This window comes from Cyprinus carpio, chromosome B19, assembly GCF_018340385.1.
Source record: "Cyprinus carpio isolate SPL01 chromosome B19, ASM1834038v1, whole genome shotgun sequence".
Taxonomy (NCBI): Eukaryota; Metazoa; Chordata; class Actinopteri; order Cypriniformes; family Cyprinidae; genus Cyprinus; species Cyprinus carpio.
This window is the reverse complement of record NC_056615.1, coordinates 12,193,211-12,206,432: the sequence shown is the minus strand read 5'-3', so window position 1 is coordinate 12,206,432 and position 13,222 is coordinate 12,193,211. Positions and strand designations below refer to the sequence as shown.

Here is a 13,222-nt window from a genome sequence, read left to right as displayed (position 1 = left end):
AGTGCAACCCAAAAGTCAAAATTAATATTTGAGGAAAACAACATTATGCCAGAAAACATGTTGTGATTGAGCTTAATTTATATTGCTTTCTGAATACTCTTTTAAACTCCTTTGGGTTTATCACTGAACCGGATTAACCTTAAACTGCAGAGCCAATAACATGTTTAGCAACAGACAGCCAATCATAAACAGCATCAGAGTTTACCTCATTAAATATTCATTAAACTTCCATACATTGTGTTGATGGCGAATGTATTTGATGTTACTCATACAATAAAGCATGTCACTAATAGGGATCGACCGATATGCATTTTTCAGGGCCGATGCCGATACCGATTATTACAGATCAAGGAGACCGATAACCGATATTTTGAACCGATATGTGTCAAGTGTAAAAATGAAAATTAATGTCAAAATTAAGAATAAAAAGACCTCTGACAAAGACTGTCTTTAAATTATTTTAACACATCTTTAATTCTGAGAACTGTTCATAATAACAACATTAATATTAATAATAACAACAAACATAAAAAGTGCTGGGAGCATTCATCAGCAGCATTCTGTAAACTAAGTAAAACTTGCATCCATCAGCAGCATCCTATAAACAAAGTAAAACTTAAAGCAAATTTAAACAGCAACAAAATGAACAAATAATGGAAAATAAATGTAATCTCTCTCTCTCTCTCTCTCTCTCTATATATATATATTATATATATATATGTGTGTGTGTGTGTGTTATATTTAGCATTTTATTTGCAACCCAGAATTGCATTAAAATCACACACAACCCCATATTGTAATAGTTTTTTTTTTTTTTTTTTTTTTGATGTGTAAAATGTTTGTTTGACTGTTTTTTTCGGCGATACAAACTAGGAAGTATACAGGACAGCGTCATCCAGAAACGTGCAATGTGAGATTATTGACAATTTACGCTATTAGCATAGGGTTATTACAGGGTGCGGTTTGTGAAATAAACAGAGGGGGGGATGCTTTTGAAAAATTTTATGAAATGTTTTTAATACGACGGAAATTGTATTTAGTGTGATCTCAGTTTAATAAAAACATTGTAAGCCTACGTTAGGCCTATTAATTGTAATGATTTAATGTCCACGGTTATTCAAAAACAAATTAGCTACATCTAGGAGGAGGGGAGAAAAAAAAACGGAGGTTTTTTTTGATACTAATAATTTGTTAAATTGTTTCGTAGCATGATTTTTCTGTTTCGATGCACTTCAATGGGATCGCGTATCGCGAATCATTTGATTCAGATCTGGACGTCAGAGCGGGTTTGCATGATGTTTTTATCCCCACCGGGGATAAAAGTTATTCAGCAGAGGCAGGGATGCATAGACCAGAAGGGGGGAAATCCCCCCCATCCCCCCCGGCAAATCGCACCCTTATTAGTCAAATGAGAGAGCGTGGCCGCGGAGATAACTAAATCAGGAATAGGGAGCTCGCGTCGCGTCAGGGCGTCAGAGCTCGCGCTTGATGCCCTTTCAGCTCTTCAAAATTGCATAATGGTAATTCTGTATCTGTATGATGAATTATTTTGCAATCATGTTAGAATAAAGCAATATTTCTCCAAATATGCGCAATTTTTTTGACTAAGAGCCCTAACGGAACGGACGCTGTTCAGTGAAGTTATGTGAACAACACAAAAAAAAAAAAAAAAAACGCAGCAGACGTGAGTGAATTCATTCGTGTTGATAATCTATTCACAATATAACGTTAAGTTGGCCGAATGGTGAGAGAAGTAGGTTTTAGTTTCACTATCTCAGCACTGATGTGATGATCCGTTAAAGCATATCACTGCAATGACGGACATTGACCGGGAATTCACAGTATAATAACTGAACGGGACTTGTCATCATAAATCGATTATATTTAGGTGTTTTGCAACTTCAGTGTAGTGATTTATTGCAACTTCAGGAACGTTTACTGCATTCTTACCTTCGAGAGATAACTTATTGAAAGTGAAAGTGAAAGTGACGTGACATTCAGCCAAGTATGGTGACCCATACTCAGAATTCGTGCTCTGCATTTAACCCATCCGAAGTGCACACACACAGAGCAGTGAACACACACACACACTGTGAACACACACCCGGAGCAGTGGGCAGCCATTTTTATGCTGCGGCGCCCGGGGAGCAGTTGGGGGTTCGATGCCTTGCTCAAGGGCACCTAAGTCATGGTATTGAAGGTGGAGAGAGAACTGTACATGCACTCCCCCCACCCACAATTCCTGCCGGCCCGAGACTCGAACTCACAACCCTTCGATTGGGAGTCCGACTCTCTAACCATTAGGCCACGACTAATATTGGTGTGTGATTATGATCACTTAGGTTGGTAGTGTGATTTTGTTGTGATTGCAGAACATTTTCCAGCTGCGCCAGCCGTATTGATTGGCCAGGCTCGTGACTCCCAACAAATCAGACGGACGATGAGCGGGGCTTAGTCTAGGCCACAGAGCTGTGCGCTCTGACTGAGGCGGCTGGGCTGGATCAGTGCCAGATCGCGCATTTCAAAATAAAATGGTTTTATCGGCAAATCGGTTTTGAAAATGGCCGATGCCGATAACAATAAAAAAGCTTAATATCGGCGCCGATAATCGGCAACGCCGATAATCGGTCGACCCCTAGTCACTAACAACATCAAGGTCATGGGTTTGATTCCTGCAAAATGCATGAACTAAGAAAACATATCATGTGATGGAAGTAGCTTCTGTACTGTAGGTCAATTTATTATGAAAACATTTCCTCAGATCAACAAGCAAGTTGTGTGCTTGTACTTAAATGCTATAAACCTGATAAATATGCAAATATGAATGTTAAAACATTGTAGAGACTAATATAATTCAAATCTACTCCTGGAAGTGTCATGCTGACTCCAGCTGTTTTCGATTATCTGTTGACCCAATGAAAACAACAAATACATCACCTCACTAAAGTAGAGCTAATTGTCTCCTCTTTCCACAGCATTTGCTTTTCTATTAATGTTTACTGCAATCACATTGCACAAACATTTGCGTAATGTATGGTTTTACCCAGGAAAGCTGAGGTTGCCGATTTCCATTGTAATGACAGGCATTCTTCGGTTAATGCAGATATGATGGAGTCTGCAGCCGATGCTTTGACACATTTGAAGGCAGCTGGTTGTACATAGAGAGATTTGTGGAACTAAGAAGGTTGTTTTTCCTCTTGTGCTGGCATATTTGAAATCCCCATTCACATCTGCCTTGTTGGTATGGTGTAATTGAACTCAGGCCATAATGGCATTTTCTACTGGTCCTTGAAAAAAGGAAATATGATCGATTTGAAGTGCTTATGAAAACTGGTGAGTCAGACCCATTTGTCTCTTAGGTGCCCAATTTACAGCAGAGCTATGACAGCAAAGCTAAAGAGAATGCATTTTCAGAGATTGTAAAGATTATCTACTATGGCTGGTGAAGCATTAGCCTCAGCTTTGACTCTGTCAGAAGTGGGAGGTTTCACCTGCATGTGTTTGCTACATGTCTCGTTTCAATTTCAGGGATATAAATTACGCAGGTGCAGGAAGACAGGTGGACTGATAAAATTAGTACCAACCCAATTCACAATGCACAGGACGTCTCTAAGCACACGCTAATAAGCAATAATCGTGTTGCAAGCAAGACATATGCTATTTACCTTGCGCTTCCTTTATATATTATTTCACAGAATCTAAATCACTTAATTCCTTTATAAAAGTGAATTATTTATGGAGTTAGGAATCGGGAACCATTTCTTATTCAAAACCGTTTGTTTTAAAACAAATTCCTGGAACCAAATGAACGTCATAAGTTTTGTTAAGCTTTCTTATTCAGATTTGTCATTTATACACTCAATCGATTAACCATAAAAAGAAAAACAAAACAATCCAGGATTTATGAATACTTCTATGGTTAAAGCTTTGCTTATGAATGTTAATTAAGTCACACTAAAGTTGCTTCCTAAAATTAAAGTGCAATCAATCAAGACTTTACCACTTCGTACATTTATACATGCCTCACGTTGCGATAAGTTTTTTTTTTCCTCAGAACAGTTCAAATTAAACCATAGACCAGCAAACTGAATTTTAATTTTGTAGTATTGTTATTTTTGTCTTGTTTTGAGGTAGCATATAATTTCTATTCTAACTCAAAGCCCAGTTTAAAGAACTTTTTAAAATATTAACTATACATGAAAAATGTATGTTAAAATGTTTACAAAATATTCACTTTTTGTTAAAAATCTAATAACATTTAATAGATAAAAAAGTATAGTTAAAGGGATAGTTCACCCAAAAATGAAAATGTTATCGTCATTTACTCACCTCATGTTGTCCCAAACCTGTATGAGTTTCTTTCTTATGCTGAACATAAAAGAAGATATTTTAAAGAATGCTGGTAATCAAAAAAGTGTTGGTCCCCATTGACTTGCATAGTATTTCTTTCCCTATATGGAAGTGAATGGAGACCAACAACTTTGGTTCTTCAAAATTCTTCAAAATTTTCTTCAAAAAAAAAAAAAAAAGCTTTTGTCTTAAACATAAGAAACTTATACTGGCTTGGAACAACATGAGGGTGAGTAAATGATGACAAAAAAAAAAAAAAAAAAAAACATTTTGAGTGAACTATTATTTAAAATAATGAAGCTAATCTATACATAGATAATATATCCATCCATCCATCCATCTCTGGTAAAGATCTAATACTTCAATCCAGTCCACATCAGGCTGTGCTGCTGGAAGCTGGAGATAAGAAAGTAGATGCACTGAGTATGGGAACTAGGGAAAAGGCTGGAAACAGGATAATAGCAAAAGAGGGCACAAACCAACAGAGAACATGTTATCTGCTTTTGTGCAGATAACAGGCATATAAATGTAATTTCTTGTTATGAATCTTAAGTTATTGCCAAACAATGTCATGCAAACACATACACTAATTCCAGGGTATGTTCTAAAGCTGTGCTTTGGCAATGGATTCTGATGTCACATGTTTTCATACACATATCAAAGCTTTATTTTTCTGCCAGTGACACAGACTGCTGTTATCTTCCTATGAATGTCATGAGTTCTGTTCAAAAACCTGCTGCCTCCTTCATACAGTCATCCTAGCTAAAACAAAGCCTCACAAGTGATGTCTTATAGAGCATATTAGATATAAATAGTGTTCCACACACTGGACACTTGTTTCATTACTTATTTATTAAAAATGTATTTTATTGTATTATATTTAATTTTAGTTTAAATATAAGAATATATACATTACTGTCCACTATATTGGACAGGATTGGATAGATGCATGCATTCTGTGATTGCCTTCTCTGATGGATAGATGTGATGCTTGTTTTTGGAACAGTCTTGCTTTTCTGGAGGCCACTCACTAGGTTTTGAAACACAGTGATTGTGTGTTGACATTATGTTGAAGAAGTGGACAAAGTACAGTCCAGCTCCTCATAGAGAATTCCCCCTCCTCTTCCTTTTTCCCACCCCTTTCCCACTCCCCTTCCCTCCTAAGATCTCTGATTGCGGGCACTCTGAAGGATTGCTGTCCTGCCATAGTACGGCACGGCAGCGATCGATTTATCAAAGTGTCATGCCGAGGCGCTGCAGCCCCGTAGCAGCAAAACAACAGCGGAGGCAAAACAAACATTGGTTGACTCTGGAGGTGGTCTCTGCAGTCGTGCTAAACAAGGTCAAAGCTCTCTCTCCTTTTTTACTTCACTCCGCCAATATTTTGGGAAAACACTAAACAGATGCAAAGAGCCCTGGTATAAGACCAAGATTCGGGGATCTCAGAAAGAGTTTAAATGTGTGCCTCTGCCAGAAATAACTGCACATATGACATTGTGACTGTGTGAGACTCTTTTAAAAAAAAAAGAAAATCAATAAAGCGTTGTGGATGAAATACTACTGTATGGAGCTTTTTTTTTAGCCTTAGCGATTTATGCAGCACTGTATTAATGCAGGTCAAATCAATTCAATTGTTATTTTCACAATGCATTTGTAAATCTATGTTCAAGGAAAAGAAAATACCTGCTGCTGTGAATGTGGGGGTTAACTTTATTAAGAGCTACATAATGCATTTCCTTCTTCCTCTCAACTCGATGCATTCAAATGGACACTTGAACTTTATTCAAATCACTTAAAATGTGAGAAACCTGGAGATGGATTCATGAAGAGTTTCCTAAGGGAAAAAAAAGTCCTGTGATCAATTTTATGAAGTTTGTAAGATTTTTTTTTCCAAAAAATGATCAAATATTCTCTTATTTGGGAATCCTACATTGAGTAAAATTTAATTTTTAAATAGTTAAGTTAAGAACATATGTGTAGGCCTATATGTTTGAGAATTATAACTTCAATGTGTTAAATTCTCAATCATATATATGATTTAGAATTACAAACAAATCATTAAATAGTCTATATTAGTGCTATGAAAAGATTAATCACGATGAATTGCATCCATAATAAAAGTTTTTGTTTACATAATATGTGTGTGTGTACTGTGTATATTTATGTATATATAACTACACACACACATGCACATAAATATTTAAGAAAAATATGTTATATTTGTATATTAAATACATTTTTATATTTATAATATATCCATGTAGGTAAATGTAAATATTTTCCAAATATATACTGTATGAGAGTGTATTTACATATACATAATAAATATACATAGTACACACACATATATTATGTACACAAAAACTTTTATTTTGGATGCGATTAATCGAGATGAATCCTTTGACAGCACTAGTCTTTATGTATCTGGAAGAGTGGAGGGAAAAGTTATAATGTAGTCAATGATACTTCCACCTTCATTAGATCAAGCATAGCCAATGCCTTTGTTCTGGACTTGAGACACTATGTGTTATGAATGCAGAACACATTGCTGATTGCTCATAATTCTACCCTATCCTTCATCTGATCCAACTCTCTTCTCTTACTTTCAGTCAGGCCACTATTTGCATTTGTGAGCAGAAGAGTCACCTAATGTGTTGTTTATGTACCTTAAAAAAAAACGATGAAAAACTGTCTTTTTACATTAGATTATTACATCCAACATTTATGGACAATCACATTTTAGTCTACCGGACATTTTTATAAAATATTTTTACAGTAGGATTCATAAAGGCTTTTCTTTCATTTCGAATAATCACTTAAATTATTAGATTATTAGGCTGCATAGATTATTAGGATAGACAAGTGACTGTCTTTATGAGGGAGTCACTAAATTAAGCTCTTTCTGAACCACTGATTCATTCTGAAATGAATCATGTGTCTTTGTGTGTGAGCAAGTGTATCTCTCAACCGATTCGTATAAAAATGATTCATTTAGCTACGGAAAAAATGAATGCTTTTATAAAGCATTCATTCTAGCGATTCGCTCAAAAACGCTGATTCACAAATCGAGTGAGTCAGTGAATCATTCATTCAAACGTTTGGTTCATTCACAAACGAAACACCAGCCATGTGTTTGTTGGAGACTCCACGGTGAGTTAGCTTGGAACTATTTTGGAGCAGAATAGAAACAAAGTAACTTTTTTTAAAATTGTGTATGAGATGCAAGTCATTAATATCAAATTGTAGTTTATTGAACTGTTGGTTAGCAATCGTGCTGTTGAGAGTTAGCAGTCTCTGTGTTGACACCCGTGGTTAAAATTAGCCTCTTACTCTGTGTTGTGAGTCTACATTGTGTTTGTGACGTGACCCATTTTACATAAAACATTAATCTATCGACTTTTGTTCCGTGATAAGTGTTTGTAATGAAGACATCATGAACCTATATTGATCAGGATGTTCTGTGCTAATAAGAGTAACTTAACGTCACTCGGTCTTCTTCACAACAGATGCAGGGAGAAAATGCTGTTTTATGTTCACAACTATAATAAGTTACTGATTGGAAGGCCAGAAATGGACGAATGTGTCTCATTTTAAACTCCCATTCATGTTAGTTTTAGTTAATTTAAGACGAACAGCTTGGATGTAGAGTGTCCACATTCCTTGTTGGACAGAGAGTCTTATTTTAAGTTGAATGAATCTCTTCATATTTTTTTTTTTTTTTTTTTTGCCAGCATTCCTCTCAGCGGTCTGCAATGACCTGGGTTTCATTCTTAATATTGTAGTGCTTCACAGAGAAGACTTGTGGCCATAAAACCCCACAGAGCTATAAAGGCGTCTGTATCCAGAGGTCAAGTGTTTTTCACAATGGTTCATGCTGGGCCAACCTCACATGAACAGTCCCGTGGGATAGAGTGCAGAAATGATGGATTGTTTCCTGCCATTGCACATTCCAGCTTTTAGAAATAAATTCACATTTCCAAGTTTTATGCTAATCTGGTATGGTTAGAATATGAGACAAGCAAACAGGCTTGAAATGAATCTTAAAGAGCCACAAACATCTTAGCTCCCAAATGAATTCCAGCTCTCGGTGCTTAGCATCTTATTTTGTGACACTTTCTAGCCTAAATAATTTATGTCAAGAAGGCATTTATCACAGACACCATGCCTTTTAAACACACACACACACACACACAGAGAGAGAGAGGTCCTCCAAATCCTAAACAGTCTGTTCCTTTATCATTTGGAAAACTGCACTGAATATGGCCATTGGCCAAAGGCGGATTATCTGAATAGCACTCAACTGTTTTCCAGCTGTTTGAGAAATTTTTAAGTTTAAAAAAAGCACCTCAGGTTTTTCCTTTCTCAGATACATTTTCACTTAATTATTAAAATGCTTTTCTAGTAGGCAAAGCTTTTGCCTTAAGAAATCCAAATCCCAGTTGTGCTTAGGAATTATGTCATAAAAAATCATTCACAGGTTGTGCATATATATATTTTTTCTTGCATAATGACACTCCATCTTTGCATTAAATGCATTATATGACTTTATGACACGTTGTGTTTGCATTCGGTAAATGCTTTGAATATTTTTTTGCGTATGGGTCATGCTGTTTGATCTTGGTTTTCATTAGGTGTAATCTCGGCTTAATCTCCACTCAAATGTGTCAGACAAACATGTGCTGTATGCAGACATGCTGGGTTCTCATTTTTTGCTGGTGTGTTGGGATTGTTTTTATGGAATGTGGGCTTTAGTGATAACAGATGTCCTCTAATTAGGCATTTCTAATGCTGTTTTAATCACCTAACCCCACATAAATTCCAATGCATTTAAGAATCAAATAAATTGATAAAATGTAGGATTATGTATCCAATTGCATTATTTTGGTTTCTGGTTTTGTATGTATTTATTTCCTTTGCAAGTAAGTTTGTGTTATAATTTGTGCTTTATTTTTAATGTTTATTTATTTTTATGTTATTTATATATTTTTTAAATTGATAAATTATATATATATACAAATTAGCTTCACAGAGGGAGGGTTCGGTAGTCATTTATCAGATAATGAAATTAGCCACAGGCAGCAATTATTTCTTTTTTTTCCCCCTTTTTTTCAGTGCAAACAAGTTTGTTTAATTCTTGCCTAAAATTTTTATTTCTTCTTCTTCGTTCAATTTAATTGCATGCAGTTGTTTCAAACTTACATTTAACTTACTGTAGCAGTTTTATATTAAGAATGTAAGTTAAAATGTGTTGCAAAATTGTACTCGCAACGTTTCTTTTGAACACTGATTTAAGACTCCCATTAAAAAGATGAACTGCAGGGAATATTTGGGCCATGTTGTCAGGTCCTGTGTGACTATAGCAGATATGTAAGTTTCCCGGAGTGAGTAGAATTAAAAAAAGGGAAAAAAAAAAAAAAAAAAAGAGAGAGCGGCAATCTGAGAACATTACCGATTATTAAAGCAAGAAGGGACTATTAATTAAAAGTGGGGCTACGGACCTGTCCAGAACTAGTAATTTAGGCCAGGCTTTTCACTGATGGATGGAGCCACACACAGTTATTAAAATTTCAGATTGAGTGCAATATTTTATAAGAGGTCGTTGACAAGTATGCAAAAGAGAAATGCAATTAATGCTGAGGAGTGCAGTCTGAGCTGCAGGCGATATGGAGTTATTAAAATTAGTCAAATTAATAACCATGGGTGGTATCATTCCTCCTTTTTCTTATTGCCTTTGCGGAGTTGCCGTGGAAACATCTTTTTGACCACTGATAAAGCTGTGGCAATAGCAAGGGCAGCTGACAGTATTCATGTGCTGGACCATATGTTAATTTAATTGCATCTTGAAATTGAATATTACTGCTCTATAACTTTGCATGAGTAAAAATATATAAATATTAGTCGTTTTAGCTTGTCTTATTTATATGCACCTGGAGTACACTATTCCATAATTACATGGTGGACATTATAAGGATTTTAATGTGGAAGCATTTTTTTGTACTAACAAATGATTTAATGCCCTGTCAGATCAAACAACACATTAACGAATGTAAATTAATCCTTTAAAGGCACAGACCGAACTGGCAAATGAACATATTCATCACGTCAGAAGGTTGTAAATCATAAAGCATTGTTTGCAAATGTTCTACACCTACTTGCTGATAAGGAATAAATAAATTAAATTCACATTTTGGTTCCAAGATCTTTTAGATCAATAATAGCGTTTAGATTTTGCCTGGATTTCTCATTTGAATGCATTTAAATGTATTTCCGTCCACTTTGTTTAATACTTGCTTCTCTTTTTCTACTTTTTACAGCTCAAAACTGCAGTCACACACTACACAGTCCAAATGGGACAATAGAAAGCCCCGGATACCCGTATGGATATCCCAACTACGCCAACTGCACATGGGTGATTGTGGCACAGGAACACAACCGGATACAGTTGGTATTTCAAGGCTTTGCCTTAGAAGAGGACTTTGACATCCTTTCAGTCTACGACGGGCAACCCAGTCCAACAAACTTACGGACCCGGTAAATACAGAGCGTTTTTATCATATTATGTGTGTAAATGCCAGATCCAATCTCTTGGAATTGCTAGCTGACATTACTTTGCTAACAGTTTGAACTGGGTGAACTCTGTGCGTGAACTTTGGATTTACTTAAGTGTCCCAAAACTTGTTTAAAGCGCACTGAGAGGAATGAAAATTTCATTTCAGGTCTGTATCTAATGGTTTGAACATTGAAGTCCACAAATTGATTTAGCGCTTCTGACTTTATCGCTGTCTTGAGTCTGAAATTCCCCTTTGTATACTCTGAAAATAAGAAGAAAATAAAAGGATTGAGGCTCAAGGGATTGAGCAGAGCTGATATCCTCAGGGGGAGTGTCCTTGGGGCCTTGGCCTGTTTTCCATTCAAGAGCTAGCGTTTTGAAAAGCTTACCTACATTCATAGATCACTTCTCAGATAGCATTTTACCCAATGAAATGAGTTCTATAGAAAACATTGCAGGACTCTGTAAATTTGTTGTTTTTTCCCACCCTTTTTATGTCACCTTTATTTATTCATATCTGTGTGGGAAACGATGTGCACAAGGACACTTTCAAGACACTTTTTTTTTTCTTTATGCTTAAAGATTCAAGGACAGCTTCATGCACAGGCCTAGGTTTCCATGGTGTTCTATGAATGTTAACCTTGTTCGGCATGAGCGGTTTACCCTGCCAGTGTATTATTAGTGACAGCTGAACTCAACGTCTTGAAGAAATCAAAAGGATATTGAGACTTTCCAATAGGATGTGGTTTTATGATACCGATTATATGTAAGAAAGTCAGTGTTGCTGTGCTAGTCATAACGTCAAACAAAAAGTCAGTTAAGTGCTTCTAAACATCTGTTTTGCATTGGAATGTGTAAGTGAAAATTATTATAAAGTGATACACTTCCGTTCAAAAGTAAGAATTTCTTTCAGCATTAAGTCGATAAGAAGTCACAATAAAGGCAATAACAAAGTTAAATGAGGTTTCTGTTACAAATAATTATGGTTCTAAACATTCTATTCATCAAATAATCTTGAAAAAAGTCATAAAAAAATTAAACAGCAAATGTTTTCAAAATAATGGTTCTTGCACACCAAATCATCAGCATATTTGAATGTTTCCGAAGGATCTTTTACTGTACTTTTAATCAAAAGCATCCTTTTGAATATTAGTGTTACAGATCAATGACTACATTTTCATGGACATACCTTATTCTGAATAGGACAATATTATGATTAAACCTTTAGGCGCCAGGGTTTTTTGGAAAAAAATGCTGTATTTTGACATCAAGATTTCAAAAGCTTGTGGCTTTAAAGGACTTAAAGATAGAGATACTGTAAATTAGAAAAATGTTGGGCATGACCGAAAGTTTATTTGGGGTTTAAATATACTAATCTAATTTGCGTATGACGAAGTCATCAGGGGGCGGCCATCTCAAATTTCATAATATTCAGGAAATAGTAGATATTGAATTGATGTTTGAACTTATTTGCATGTTTTTTTTTGTGTGTGTGTCTTTTTATCCTCCTTCCAAATGATCAGAAAAGAGGAAGCCAACAATAGAACAGGAGAAAGTACTAAATTATTACTATATTACTAAACTATATAGTAGTAAAACGCATGTGAACAGTAGCCTACTTTTTGATCAGTTCATCAGTAATATTCAGGAAATAATAGATATTGAATACATGTTTGAACTTATTTGCAAGATTTTGTTTGTTTGTTTTTTTTTTTTTTTTTTTTTTTTTTCTCATTCCAAATGATCAGGAAAAAAAATAAAAAAAATAAATAAATAATTGGAAACCTGGAAAAAGTAGTAAATTATTACTATATTACTGTGCCATAGTAAAATGCATGTGCCTATTTTTTGATCAGTTGACCAGCTATCTGCCCAATCAGGTATCTAGGCAACACAGTTTATAGTTCTTGAGAGTATGGCACAGTGCAGATCGCACCTACTCATCACGATCAGCAACAGCTCTCCTATGGACACTGCGACCACGTTCACCTCTGCCACCCCCATCCCCATTGGGCAAAGGGCTGAAATGATCATTTCTTTAGTGAAATTTCTTAGTGAACACTCTCGCCTCGCATGGCAGCACCATTGCGCTGTAAAGATGTACTGGAAGAAGCGCGATCATTAGACGACCGATCATCATTTCCAAAAGGCAAATATTCCCCTTCAGAGTCAGAATTGGCGAATAACATTTGCAACACATCCTCACGGTACAACTTTTTATTAGCCATTTGGTGATTTTTCTCTCACAAATCTCTCAATTTACTCACGCTATGAACTGAACTATTTCCGCATCAATGACACGAGAGCTCACTTGCTCTGCTA

At 35.7% G+C, this 13,222-nt stretch overlaps 1 protein-coding gene across 2 annotated transcripts in view; it reads left to right on the top strand.

Annotated features, from left to right (window-relative positions):
• csmd2 (CUB and Sushi multiple domains 2) overlaps positions 1-13,222 on the top strand; it is a 285,162-nt gene that overhangs the window by 9,355 nt on the left and 262,585 nt on the right. For both annotated transcript variants that reach the window (XM_042745309.1, XM_042745310.1), the window contains exon 2: positions 10,665-10,881. In XM_042745309.1, the coding sequence (XP_042601243.1) occupies positions 10,665-10,881 (217 nt within the window). The remainder of the gene's footprint in view (positions 1-10,664; positions 10,882-13,222) is intronic.